Source organism: Ambystoma mexicanum, chromosome 5q (genome assembly GCF_040938575.1).
Source record: "Ambystoma mexicanum isolate Mex_15411 chromosome 5q, UKY_AmexF1_1, whole genome shotgun sequence".
NCBI lineage: Eukaryota > Metazoa > Chordata > Amphibia > Caudata > Ambystomatidae > Ambystoma > Ambystoma mexicanum.
The window spans coordinates 538,154,582-538,168,014 of NC_090933.1; the positions used below are offsets into that span (position 1 = coordinate 538,154,582).

The window sequence follows — 13,433 nt, forward strand, 5'->3', positions numbered from 1 at the left end:
TCCTACACTTCGACCACTGTTTATAACAGTTAATGTTTACATTCCAAAAGGCAAAGTCTTCAAGACAAGTCAGCATTCTTGATATGGATGACAGGATGTTATGTGCCTGGCTTTCTAGTATTACATCATTGTTACATGCTCTCCTCCGTTCCCTTGGCTCAGAGACAGCTATCTTCCAGGCTGGTTTGAACTGGACACTGCAAGAAATAATTGGCCCGTCCATGCATAGTGGGCGGGGCAGACACTCACATGCCTGCACCCTTCTCGCGTTTCTCAAGCAGCAATTGGACGCCTGAGAGAGTGCTATAAAAGTGTGATCACAGACCGCAGACGGCAACGCAACTACAGTATAGTTTGCTTTGATAAGGTAGGCGCCGCTGCGGCCTTTGCACGGAACCCGGTCTGTTTATGGTGCAGCTTGACAGTGCCAGGCGGTGAGAGAGAAAGAGAGGCGTGGCGGCAAGCGTTCCGCCGATAATTTGCAGGTACTGGCAGAAACAATTTCTTCTTTTTGATGGTTCTCGGTTATGTCGTGGGTATTTTGTCGAAATTGGAGTACCGTTCTTCGTATTCTTTTATTTTCTGCTTTCGCTTATTTTAGCATATAACACAGCGATATCGTTCTCTACTTGTTGAGAAAGGAGACGCCTGTGCATATTACATTGCAAAAGACTGATTTCATTTGTTAAACCCACGTTACGATGTGTGCAGCCTCACCCGCAGTTCACAAGTTGAACTCTTGCTACTTGTGCTCCTTTCTCCCAGAAATCTTCACGTTTCTCGTGGGCGTGAACACGAGAACTATTCCTTAATAACTGCGGCTGATCGTTCCACGTCCTTCTGTACTTTACAGATCGTACATGTTACTAAATGTTTGCCGTTTCACAATTCCATTTTGCTGTTGACAGAGGATCGCTTCATTGCAACTGCACCCTTCTGGAGCAAGGCAATACTACCCCACCCACTAAACTGACTGCACGGACAATAATCCCTGTAGGAAACGGGCCACTGGGTCCATGTGACCAATTTATGCATTGTGGGAGTTGTAGTCTGTGATCTTCGTTTGGTAAATGTTTTTTTAGCTTCGCCCAGACCTGGGGGCCAGATTTCAGAAACTGTAATTTGTCATAACACTATGGGAATAAATACCCCAGTGCAAAGCCCTCTTCGTGCAATGCATTTTTGCTGCAGGGCAAAGTGTGCCCTAGGGCTACTACTCGATGGTATTGGCCTTAGAATTAGGGCTTTCACTTTTGTAAAAAATGTGGGGACATTGTTGCTTCGGTGCTAATACAATGCAAAACTTCACTTTCATAAGAGCAAAGTTTCCAGGTTTGGAAAAAGAAAAAACAATTGTTGGAAGCTTATTTCAGTTGGGCGTGAAGTAATGTTTCTTATTTTGTGCTGTCTACGAAAACATGTTTACCAATGTTCGAGTTTGTCTGCTTTGTCCTCACCAGGCAGCGTCTTGCCGTGTTGCCATATTGTGATAGCGTTGAAAATTCCCATTGGCTGGACCATGGCTTCTGTGCCATCAACTATCTGCCTCACGGCCAAGAATCAGTTCCATAGAAGTAAGTTGATTTGCGAAAATGTTGGTAGCCAATTCTGAAGCTGTCTTAAATGAGTAGCTCATCCAGTTCAACTTTCACTATGAATTGTGGTACTTGAAGTCCTTCATTTATGGGGGGGGATACTAACTGGAAAGTTAGGGACACATAACATAGTTGATCAGCTCACGCATGACATGGCGCAGTGAAGGTGAGATGGATGTTGCTGCCTATGGTTGACTGGATCTTTGTGGTTGAATTTACTGTGTGTGTGTGTGTGTGTGTGGGGCACACTGCTGTGTCCATGAAAATATTATACCTACCCTTTATATACACATCTTGCAAGTCTGTTAATATCTGATTGGAAGAGATCTGATGCTGCTTGTGCTTGAGAAAAGTCAGCGACACTGGCACATTGCCAGGGGTCTGCAAATATGTTTTAACATCTGTTTCAACAGGGTAATTGAAATAGGGATGGATTAGTGGTATATGGCAGCCGAGACATAGTGTAGGGAATGGGCAAGTGGGAGTGACTGTCTGTGACGCTTCCTAAGGTGATAGAAGGGGTGCAGTGGCATTCTGGGTACGCCACTGACATGAACGGGTCACTATCATGACTTTCTTCCACTGTGTGGTTTTAGTGTAGACAGCAAAACAAGAGGTGATGGCTAGAAGTGTTAGAATTGATCTTCACCTCTGGCGTTGCTCTGGGCAATCTTCCAGCCAAGCCATACCCACTACATAACGGGAAATACGCTATAAGGCTTGGTACCACCCAAAAAGGGGCAGTCCAGCCTGAACTGTTGGTCACCTCGTTGTTATTTATTGTAACGCACAACTCTCCCTCAGGCCTCTGTTCCCACATAAGACAAATAACAAAGGAGAAACTAGAGGCCGGCAAGTTCTTTAACCAGAGATCAAGATGGATTGGAGGTATAACTTTTCATTAGACTTGAAGAGATGGGTCTTTATGCTTTAGCTGCCGATGTTCATATCTGCACCAAAGATCGACTGGAAGATCTGGGGCGCAGTAGTTGAAGCTCCCCCCACCGAAGTTTTTCAATTTAATGCATGCTGTTTTTTGCAGATATGAGCACTTTAGGTGCCACTGCCTCCTGGACTGGAGTAGTGAGGTAACCAGGAGACCTCCCTGAGCGGCATTTGTGTCACTGTTAAGAGCTTGTGAGATCCTGTGTTACACTGGAAGCCGGTGGAGCTCTCTCCTGGCATTGGTAATATGTGCTATCCAAGGACCCTGGACGGCACTGCCTGCTGCATTTTGAATGGGCTGCAGCAAGTTTGTTGCTTTTTGCGGTACCAGGTAGTAGGCTATTCCAGTAGTCAATATTTGTGTTAACAAGAGCACCTGCCAGATAAAATATGCTGGAGACGAACATGATCCCTTTTGAACCCCACATGACACGGGAGACAGGAGCTGCTTTAAAATCCATAGCCACTAAATAGATGTTCTTGGCCCAAGAAAGGAACAGATCCATTACTTTGTTGACTCTGACCAGTTAGCAAGCCCAGTAAGCCTTTTTTCCAGAAGAGCGATCAAATGCTGCGGTCAAGTTATGCAATGCAAATTCCCACCGCTGCAGCTTTCGACAATCTCGGTGAAATTAGCCCTAATCATCAAGGTGGTCTCGGTACCATGAGATTTCCTATAGCCAGACTGACTTTTCCCCAAAGGGCATTGATTTTTCAATCTGTTCCTGGAGCTACAGGCAAGCTGTCATATCCATGATTTTTCAAAGAAAGGGAACATTAGTTATAGAATGGCGTTTTCCCACAACTCCAGGGTCAAGCATTGACTTTTTGAGCAGTGGAGACACCCACACCTCTTTGATGCTCATGGGTGCCCTGCAGGTGGAAAAGGAAGAATTGGCTATGCAAGTTGAGCAAGTCGGCCAATATGTTCCTTAATAATACTAACAGGGCATGCATCACCTTTACAGGTGGTGGACTGGATTTCCTCCTCAAACTGGCGAATGGGTGTTTCTTTCATTAGGGCCATTGATCCTCATACATGCCATGGAAGGTTTGTCTTGGAGCTCAGCCTGTCTCCTTTTTAATATTGTGATGGTTGGATTCGATTTTACTGATAATCCAGTCTGAATTGTTTTGCACCAGTTGTCACTCGTATGATCTTTTTTGCCCAAAGGATTAATAACCTCTAATAATCTAAGAATGGAGAACCAATCCCTGGGTCGTGACTTGGCACTGGCAATTCATCTATTGCAAGTCTTATTAGCCAAAATGATCTTTCTATATGGTGGTTAGTATGCTTAATCTCTGCCCAAGGATCCTTTTGCCATAAATGTTTCTGTGCATTATAATGCTGTTAAACCGGGTTTTGTTCTTCACTTCGGTTTTTACAGTACACAATTTTCAGTGGCAAGAGTGTCCATAATTATGGAAGTAGTCCTCTGGAATTGCATCACAATGGCATCGGAATCCCAAAAAGGTGCTCAGTGGTGTAGCAAGATTAGCAAAACCCTCATATAACCCTCTTCAAGATAGGAGTTCTTTGGGCAATTCTAGTAATTTGTTTAACTCGACATGGACCAGAAGGTAGACAGAGATAAGAAAATGGTCTGTCCAAGGATAGATGGGACGAACCGGGGTAGACCAAGATTGTGACTCTGCAAGCTGTAAGGGATTTCAATCGGGCACACACCCAGGTCTCGCCTAGCATGTAGTGCGCAATGAAACCCTTATTTATTTTTGTCTGAGTTCAATATTATGAATGATATACCACACCCATCTCAAAATGCCGCCCGGGTCACACTGAACCAGGTATCGGGGTAGTTTGTAAAGGTAAATATTTTGTTTATTCAAATCGCACATTAGAAGCAAAGCCGTTTGAAATGGGAGGGGGGAAGACACATGTAAACCTTTGAACTTTGCAAATTCACTGCAAACTTTTACTATGGGATATTGGAGGAAAACGGGTCAAATACAATATTCTGTGATGGTTTTTGGTTGTGGATGTAGCTAAGGGGGTCTTGGGTATCAGTGAGTTGAATTTTAGTTTCTATCTTTAAAACTGAAGAAGTTATGGAGGTTTTAGGGAGAGGCGTTTTTATAAAATGGGTGCGAAAATAGAAAACGGGTTTGATTTTAAAAATGACAGATGGGTTTCTTATAATATGGAAAAGAGGATGCCACGCATTAATCAATTATTCACAGCCGCTCATAACTCCTTATGCGTGACACTCTAGTTTAAGTTCGGTTTGGGAATTACTTTAATTAATCAGAATCACTAAGGAGTTATGGTTTTGCAACACAGAGAAAAATCAGCGCAAGAAGTATTATAATGACACTAGGGTTCTGAATTTAAAGATGGGATGGGTTAAGATTGGGATAATACAATACAGATATACTATGGGTCATTGTTCTTCCTGTTAATACTTACAGTCCTTTGTAATTAAATTGGACCGTCAGCTCTGGTCATTGGGGCGGATCAGGTCTACTGGCAGCCGAGCATCTCTGGACGGATTGGATCAGCGGCGTGGTTCTAGTCAATTTTGGACTGTGCCTCAGACTGGGTTTGGATGGGCCTTTCTGGTCACTGGACACTGCAGATTACAGGATGCAAGTTTCAGCGGGCAAGCCTTAATGGTAGCAAGCCAAGTTGAATCATAATTCTTAAATTTTGGATATTTGAAATTGGGTCCAGCTAGCAAGAGTTCAGCAATGCTAAAGTCTGGATTCTGCAAAGAAATCTGTATCTTGAAAGAATTCTGGAGTCCGCTACAAGAAGAAGAGTTCGGGAACAAGCTGCTGCATGGATATCTGGTTTGTGTTCTGGAAGCAGTGTGTCTTATGTGTTGTGAAGTTCCTATAGTACTGTCAAATGCCATCCCCCAGTTTATGGTGTGGACAGAATTTCAAAAACAAAGCCCCATGGCTGTGAGTGGCTGTGGGCACATGCTTTGTCCTGGTTGGCAGTCTGAACAGAGCTGTCCTCTTTATGATGCGATAGGAACTCCCACCTTGATTTTGACCACAATTTAGCTTTCCCATAAATGCACTTTTTACAATTAAGCCCTCTACTAAAATCACACATGCATTACATTTTTTATGGTTTATCCTGGCATCCATTCTATGGGATTTCATCAATTTTAATCATAACAGTTTGGATTAATAATTTCTAATTCGGTACACCTCTGGGCGCTTATCAGTGGATCATGTACATACAATCTTAGGCTTGCAACCTTAATAGTTCTGCTACCAAGTATTTTTTTCTTAACTTTGGTTCCTTAAGTGGTACAGATTTAATCAATATCTTAAAAGCAAAAGCCTAAATTTTAACATCTACGAATTTTTAGACTTATATTCCTTCAGGTACCAAGAGTTGCAGACTTCACCCCAAATACAGATTTAAACACCAAGAAGTTCAGAGTTTTTTTTTTTTTCTTTTTCTCCTTTCCACAAACAGCTGTCTGATCCCTTTGATCAGGGTGGGGTGTAGAGGGAAGCATCCTGTCCCTCCCCTTCCTGGAGATGGAAGCTCCCCTGTAGAGATCTGTTGGGCAGCTTGCCATTGTTCTCGGCTCAGCCAGAGACGAATGTCTGAGGCTCTTTGTTTTCATCATGCAGGAACCATTAAGCAGCCATTAGCCTTCCTGTAGCAATTGAGTGTCAAGCTGAAATCTTTCACAGGCTGGACTATCAGGTCAGAATTAAATAGTTGATTAGCTCCAGACTGGGTTCCTTTCATTTCACATGTAAAATACAAGCACAGTTTATAAGGGATTTGGACATTTTAAAAGAATTGGCCCTTAACAAACATGCTCTAAATAGGCAGAATTTGCAATTTTAATCAGGAAACAAACCCTTTCAAACTGGGTTGACAGCTAATTTTCTGATGCAGCTGTCAGCCAGTGAGGCTGGGATTCCTCTGACTGCACTGGAGAATCTATGATCTCGGCACTTAATTTCTTCAATAATTCACTGGGAAAATGACTGCATTTAGCGCCAAGCAGCACTTCAAAGGTTGCCATTGATTAGGAAGCTGTAGGCATTTTCGGATTTTTAGCCCACCTTTGTGGCATTGATTCATGTACTGTTACTGCACTCACTGGCCTTCTCCTGAAGGGAATTGGTGACAATCCACTTTGCCTGTGTGTGGCAAAGTGGTGCAGCCTCTTTGTGATTTCTGAACCATGCAGTTTTTGTTGATTTAGCACGCACAATGGGTTAGCGCCTCCATTTTTGGCAGTTTTCTTTCCCCCATTGGCAAAGGGGTGTAGTAGGGTGCATTGGCATGGGTTGAAATAGCTCACAACACAATCCAAGATGTTGCCGTCCATTTGTGGGAACTTTATATGCTGGTTAAGACCCATAGTAGAGAGGACAGACATTAATGTACACACTTCCAGGTCAGTAAAATCACTAAGAAACGTGATATTTGATGGTAGGTCACCAGGAACAGAAAAGTTGTTCTAAAAAACAGTGTTTTTTTCAGTGGTTTATAAAGGGCAAGGAAAGATGGAACACTGAGTTTGAGAAGTAAGCATTCACAGCCATCTAGCTCTACAATATTAGATAAGTGCAATTTCCATGCATCTCTGGCGATCTGGCCGTGCTACAATCAGACCAAGTCCGGAGGAGTGGCCAGGTCAGCTGCATGTGTGGAAGATTGCATTCAGCAAAGTCTTTGTCACAAGCAATCCAGGTTCATGGTGGATATCTGATATTTCGAGAGCATGTCAAACCAAGGATCTAGTATTGATCGAGGAAAATTTCAAAACCGTGGGACCATTTGTACAGAAATTGGACCCAAGGCTTCCCCCACCTTTCCTAATCAAAGGGAGGGCAGTATGCATAATCTGTACTGCCACTGGGGTAGAGTCTTGTGCATCTATTAATGCAGTGTCATTGGAACAGTGTACCCAATTCTTGCATTTTATGACCCCTAATCCAGAACAGTCCCTGAGGATGGGATGGACACATGATATCCAGTGGGTGAACAGAAATCCTTATAGACATGCAATTTTCTAAGAACATTAAACCAGCCTCAGATTGATATGATATAAGACTTTAATAGCGCAGGGGTCACTGGAGCAGTAGCCAGTGCCAGATACTTGGCCAGAATACTGGCAGTGTTTAGAAAGAGCCAGGGCTGAGACAGTGGCATAAGCAACAGCAGGGCGATCTGCAATGATTGCACCTGACGAGGATCCAGAGTGAAGGGATGCATTATAAAAACCTTAGCCCATAAAATGCAAGAAGCTAGCTATGGCGCATAAAGGGGAAACTAACCCACCAGGTTGGGAATCCACAAAACCCAAAAAGTAGAGCTAGTGACGTTTAGCGCATCCGCAGATGCACCATCACTGATGCGCCTGTCAATGAGGTAAGTATACGGATATTGAGGTTGCTGGGATATGTATTAAAACCCAAGCAGCCCAGTGTTTCAAAACACATTTTCCAATGCACGCACACATTTTCGTTTACAAGCCTACTTAACTATTAACTCATCCCTTCTGCACGTGAACAAGTACCCCAAATATGTTTCGGCCTTGTTGGCAGGGATGTTTTTATGGGTGGGCAAAAGGGGCACTTGCTCCGGGCCCCCACCTTGGAGGGAGGCCCACAAGACTGCTTGATCTAAGGAAGTAAGATTCCATTGATCATCAGACTTGACGTCCGTATATTTTATGGCATGCTGCTGAGGCTTTAAACCTATTGCCTGTCTGTTTTGATCACTGCATCGTGGAATGCTTTCTGTGTTCACTGAGTTTGTGTGTTCCTTACAACAACTCCTATAGTATTCTTTACTTCCTGTGGAAATTCTGTTGATCATGTGCAATCGCCAACGTTGATATATTTATTGAGTGCCATAATAGTTCAGAAGATGGCTGTGTGCTAAGCACTCATTGCAGAGGTGTGTTCATATGCAAGATTAGAATAGCACATTCCAGCAAGATTGACTGAACCTTTTCTGAGGTTTATAAACCTGCCTGCATATGTTTTGCAGCACAAGTACTATTCTCAGCAATGTACCTGCACCAGATGGCGGTTCCTGAAACACCATCCGTATGGACTAGAAATTGTTTTTTTTCAGATGCCTAGGCACTCGCCTCTAAATGAGCATAAACTGTGTTCAAGAGGTGAATAAGTATCCAAATTCAAGATTGTGGAACCAGAGTGTTCATGCTTGTATTCTGGCTTTGCCAGCAGGCCATACAATGATCCTGGTCAGATCCTCTAATATCTCTTACCTTACTGCGCTGTCTTCTGTGAAGTTTGCCTTCTTCTGTGCTGGTGGCATCCTTTAGCTCATTACCTGACATGTCTTATCATATAGGCCATTTGAGTGGAAGGGGTGGTAGACAGAAGAGCAGACCAGATGTTGTAGACCTCGGGCAAGCATATTTTAAAGTCTGCTCGTTTGACACATAGGTATTCATTTTTGTAAAATTCAAATGTTTTATTTATGACAACTTTACAAGCCAGTGTTTTGGAAGCATTTAAAGCTTTAAGACAAACCCAGATTAAATCTGTTAAATCGCATCGACGGGTATGCTGGTACTTTAAACACTTGCCTTGATGAGAGAGAGAATGAAGCTGAAACTATTCCCATTTTGCATACAGACTTTTTATATATATATATATATATATATATATATATATATATATATATATATATATATATAAAAAAAATTTGTTTTTTTAATTGTCATGTTCGGTAATGTGACTTGTATACTTAACAAGTCCGTTTTATAAAATTAGGCTATTTTAGTTCACAGGAAAGTATTCAAATGCAGAAATTACACAGTTGGCACACATCTCAGCTTAACATCTGTGATGCTGGCCATCTCATATTTAATCTTGTATTGCCCAACCTCTCAAATGTCAAACCCTATGCCTTTCAAAACAGTCAGCCCTTCAGAGTGATGTCCTTCTCCGAGTATGATCTTCAAAAAAGCTTCACTAATGGTTTCACTGGCTATAGTGTTGATTCCACTATAATAGTGAGTGTTGATATATTGCACACCACAGGCACTTGTTCCTTTTCATCCCTGATGGCAACACTATTTGATAAACCTGTCCCACTTCTAATCTGTCTGGATACAGACACCCTCCTGGTAGCTTCTAATCTGCACCCCTTAACCATGCCTTGCTATTTGTAGCTTTCTCCTGCCTCCCATTTGGTTTCCTTTATCCATGCTTGAGCATGTTTGCATTGTGTGAGGCAGCTAATGTGAATTCTGGCTTACTTTTACGTTTTACATATGGTCCTGCATTAATACTACAGGCTGCATACCGTCCTGAATGCTAAATTATCCAGTTTCTATACTACAACAGACTAATGGTCGCCTTCAAATGCTACCTATTATTCTGATTACAGCAAGAATGAAGAGGGTAAGGGACAAGGCAGCATATTAACCTATGGGTTGTGATCAGGACAAGGGGGGGGGAGTTGGTGGGTGGATTGACCAGATATTCTTCATCACTTATTCTTTTGGTTTGGTGGAGGGGGGGGCAAAGATGTCTGTCCACAGGGCCCCAAAAGTGCTTAGGATGGCCCTGCTCATTGGACCTCATAAGTTAGGAGTTGCTTGTGTCTCTAGGCCCAGCAGGTACGGAACCCATGTCTAGGTATACCCGTTCCACTTGTTGAGGGGGCGGTGGGGTGTGACTACATGTTAAGATGGATTTCTGAACTCTGACCTGGAAGGGCAGAGGTTCAGAAGGCCAACCTAGTTTCTTGGAACAGGGTAACCTCTGGAGAAGCCAGACCAATCAGGGTAGCTATGGCAGACGGTCAAGACTAAGTCTCAAGAGGGGTGAGGGTGACTGAAAGACCTCAATGATCACACAAAGCAAGGACACTTACAAATTACTCCAGACAAGTGTTATATTAAAAATATAGACACATTACAAGGCCTATGTAATATAGACTATAGCAAAGAATCACAATAATACTGAAGTGAACCAACGCATCACAATCAACAGGATATATATACAAGATCAGAGGGGTCTAACGGATTAAAGAAGCACAAAATATGTAGACCACCTAGATGGGGAGGAAAACGGATGGGGAGGAAAACGGGCAGTCAAGTAATCTTTAGACCCAGTTCCACATCAAGACTACACCGAACTAAGGGGCAGTCCAAGCCCTACGAAGAGAGGAGCCTTATGCTCAATAGTACATGCACACGCTTGTGCCACTGGACAAAATAGGGTCTCTTCAAGGGTCACTAGCAGCTCAGGAAGGTGGATAAGGTCGACAAGTCCCCACTATTCAAGCAGAACCTCCACTTGCGGGCAGAGGCAGGTTGAGAGTGCGGGATAGAGTTGCTATTTCGCAACAGTGGGGGAAAAGAAATGGGCTCCTGCACTAGGGGCCACCGGTTGGGGTATGGACTACTCACTGGTCCCCGACGCAGGCAGACCCAGACTTTGCCAGTTCAGTCCACTTTGCTGGCAGGTTCGAATGCAAAAATCGGGACGTCTCGACACAGTGTACTTTCCGCCGTAGCAGGCTTCAGGGTCAAGAGGGTCACAAGTGCAGCGAACCTGCACAGCAGGGCAACACAGTAACTGCGTTTATTCCGGTCCGGGTGCACTCATCTCACTTCAGACCTGGGAATGCCAAGTGTATGAAATTCGGTGTGAGGGTGCCTTGAACACAGAGCAAGCAGTATACCAACTTTTGAGGACTTCCTCGATGACGGAGCAAACGTCCTGCGTAAGCTGGTCAGCCCACTGGTGGCCCAGGGACACTTACTTGCAGGATTTGATGAAGGTGCTGAGAATAGTTGGTCCCACTAATGGGTTGAAGTGCCTTCGCAGACCTTCTAGGACGATCAGATGCCGAGGGGTCTCGCAGGACGACAGCGGGCCCTGGGTGCCAAACCTTCCAGCGGTTCCTCAACTCGGCTTCTTGTTGCAGGATACTTGGCTCCTTATCCTTTGTTTGTGTGAACTCTGAAGATCGACATGGTAGTGGTGTTTTCAGCCTCCTCTTATTCAAAGTTACCTTCACGCCAAAACAGAGAGGGCCCAAGGAGAGATCTGCTCACAATCACTCACTCCATACGTGGACCAATCGCGGACTATGGTGGTCCTCGGCATTCAGGACACTCCAGACTCTCTGGCACCCAGGATGTGTATTGGGAACAGACATCCCAGCCCACATCCTGGAGGCACACACAAGGCATGCAGAAGCCTGCGAAAGCTTTGGGTTTCGCGTGAATAAGGACTGACCTGGGTCGGCTCGACCTGGGGAAGATGAAGGGGCAAGATGGACAAAGAACCTAGTGGCATGGCCATTTTGGAGCCAGGCCACCTTATTTGTGCCAAGCGTGGATAACATGGCAAAAAAGGGTTCAAAACATAAGATAAACGATAGCTGGCACCAGTCCTGCCCGTGACACATCTGCACAGTTCATAAGTCCAGTGAGAGTTTCTAGGGCCTTTGGAATGACTAGAGACCCAAGGGTGCGGTACGTTACATTGCACTCTTGTTACACGTTGCACAAACGCTGTAACATGAGGAAAGGACTAAGAGAAACCAAGTCTCCCAGTACTGACTGTCTTAAGGGCATGTCAGTTTCCCCATAAGAAGTTAGCGAAAGCGCAGAGAGTGCAGCTGAGGGCTGTGCTTCTCTGGCAAAGGTTAGATCAGGGTGTAAAACAGCAGCAAAAATTTTGGGGGGGTTGACACATGGAGGGAAATTACATTCACATATGAAATATTTGCTAACACTACAGCAAAACAAAAGGGGTAGAAGGGTTGTGACCCAGCAGTTCGAGCTAGAGTGCCCTTTGGGTGGGACCCAAGCCTGAGTTGTAGATATCTTTTCCCCCTTCTGTAATGGCTTGGCAGGCTGAAAAACAATGGTCTGGAGTGTTGCCCAGAGCTGTGGCAGTTTGCCTTTTTAAGCAGTAGGGTAGAGCAATGTTTTCAGATATAGGTAACATGAAGTTACTGCAAATGAGAGGGCTGTTTTAGGAAAATGGGTCCATTATGGATACTGAGGTTGCCTTACATCCATCCATGGGGTATTGTTAATTTGCACACATTTGTGTTATTTTGTGTGGGTGTTTGTTACAAGCTCTCGTGTTCTAATGAATTATTTGTGACTGTTGACGTGCACACAACATCCCTGCCTGATGGCATCCCTCTTTACTCTTAGCTCGTCTGATTTCTGAATCCAGTACTAGTTCCAGCTGCTCGTCCAGTTTCTCTGACGCGGGACACCCGGGAGACCAAGAGAAAGCCAATCACGGTATGAACCCCATAGTCCAATGACCACAGCCACAGCCACAGCCAGTGTATGTGCAGTTCATTGTATTGAACTTGGTTTCTGAACTGTTATTGCTCCTTCCAGGCCTGCCTGAAATGTTTGAGAAATGCTGGTGGCTGAAAAACTTCTTTCACTGTGAACAAGTGCCTGCAACCACATCGAGGATAGATCTTTCTGCTGACAGGTGAGGGGGTGTGTATGCGTGTGTTGCTTGAAGCTTTACATGTTGTTGCCACTTTCATACACTGCTACTAGATGGGTTTAAAACCTGATGAAGAATAATTGTGAGAAACGTGGGGTGGGGGTTCGAGGGTATTGGAAACCAGGGACAGACTGTGCAATTGGAGCCTAAACAAAGCATGTATCAATATTTGACACAGTCCCTTAATTGGAATCTCCGTTCTGCTGCTGCTTTGTATGGTTTTATAGGTAAATCCTGCTGCCCGTTTGGATCGCTGATTTGATCCATGTGAGGTGCAATGCGATTCTCCATTGTTTTGCGTAAATGCTTCTCTTTCAGACTCGCGCTCCAAGCTATTGGGATGTCTCTGGTTACTACTGTATCTTGGCTTTCCTATAACATGTCTGGGAGACCCAAATGAAGTGTCTTGACTAG

The 13,433-nt window shown here is 44.1% G+C and overlaps 1 protein-coding gene across 1 annotated transcript in view; it reads left to right on the forward strand.

The window, feature by feature from the left end:
* Nucleotides 1-257: 257 nt before the first annotated feature.
* The window catches only part of PPDPFL (pancreatic progenitor cell differentiation and proliferation factor like), a 29,906-nt gene continuing 16,730 nt past the window's right edge, over nucleotides 258-13,433 (forward strand). The window contains exons 1-4 of the mRNA XM_069621031.1: nucleotides 258-485; nucleotides 1,461-1,574; nucleotides 12,707-12,799; nucleotides 12,902-13,001. Coding sequence (XP_069477132.1) covers nucleotides 1,520-1,574; nucleotides 12,707-12,799; nucleotides 12,902-13,001 — 248 coding nt within the window. The 5' untranslated portion in view covers nucleotides 258-485; nucleotides 1,461-1,519. The remainder of the gene's footprint in view (nucleotides 486-1,460; nucleotides 1,575-12,706; nucleotides 12,800-12,901; nucleotides 13,002-13,433) is intronic.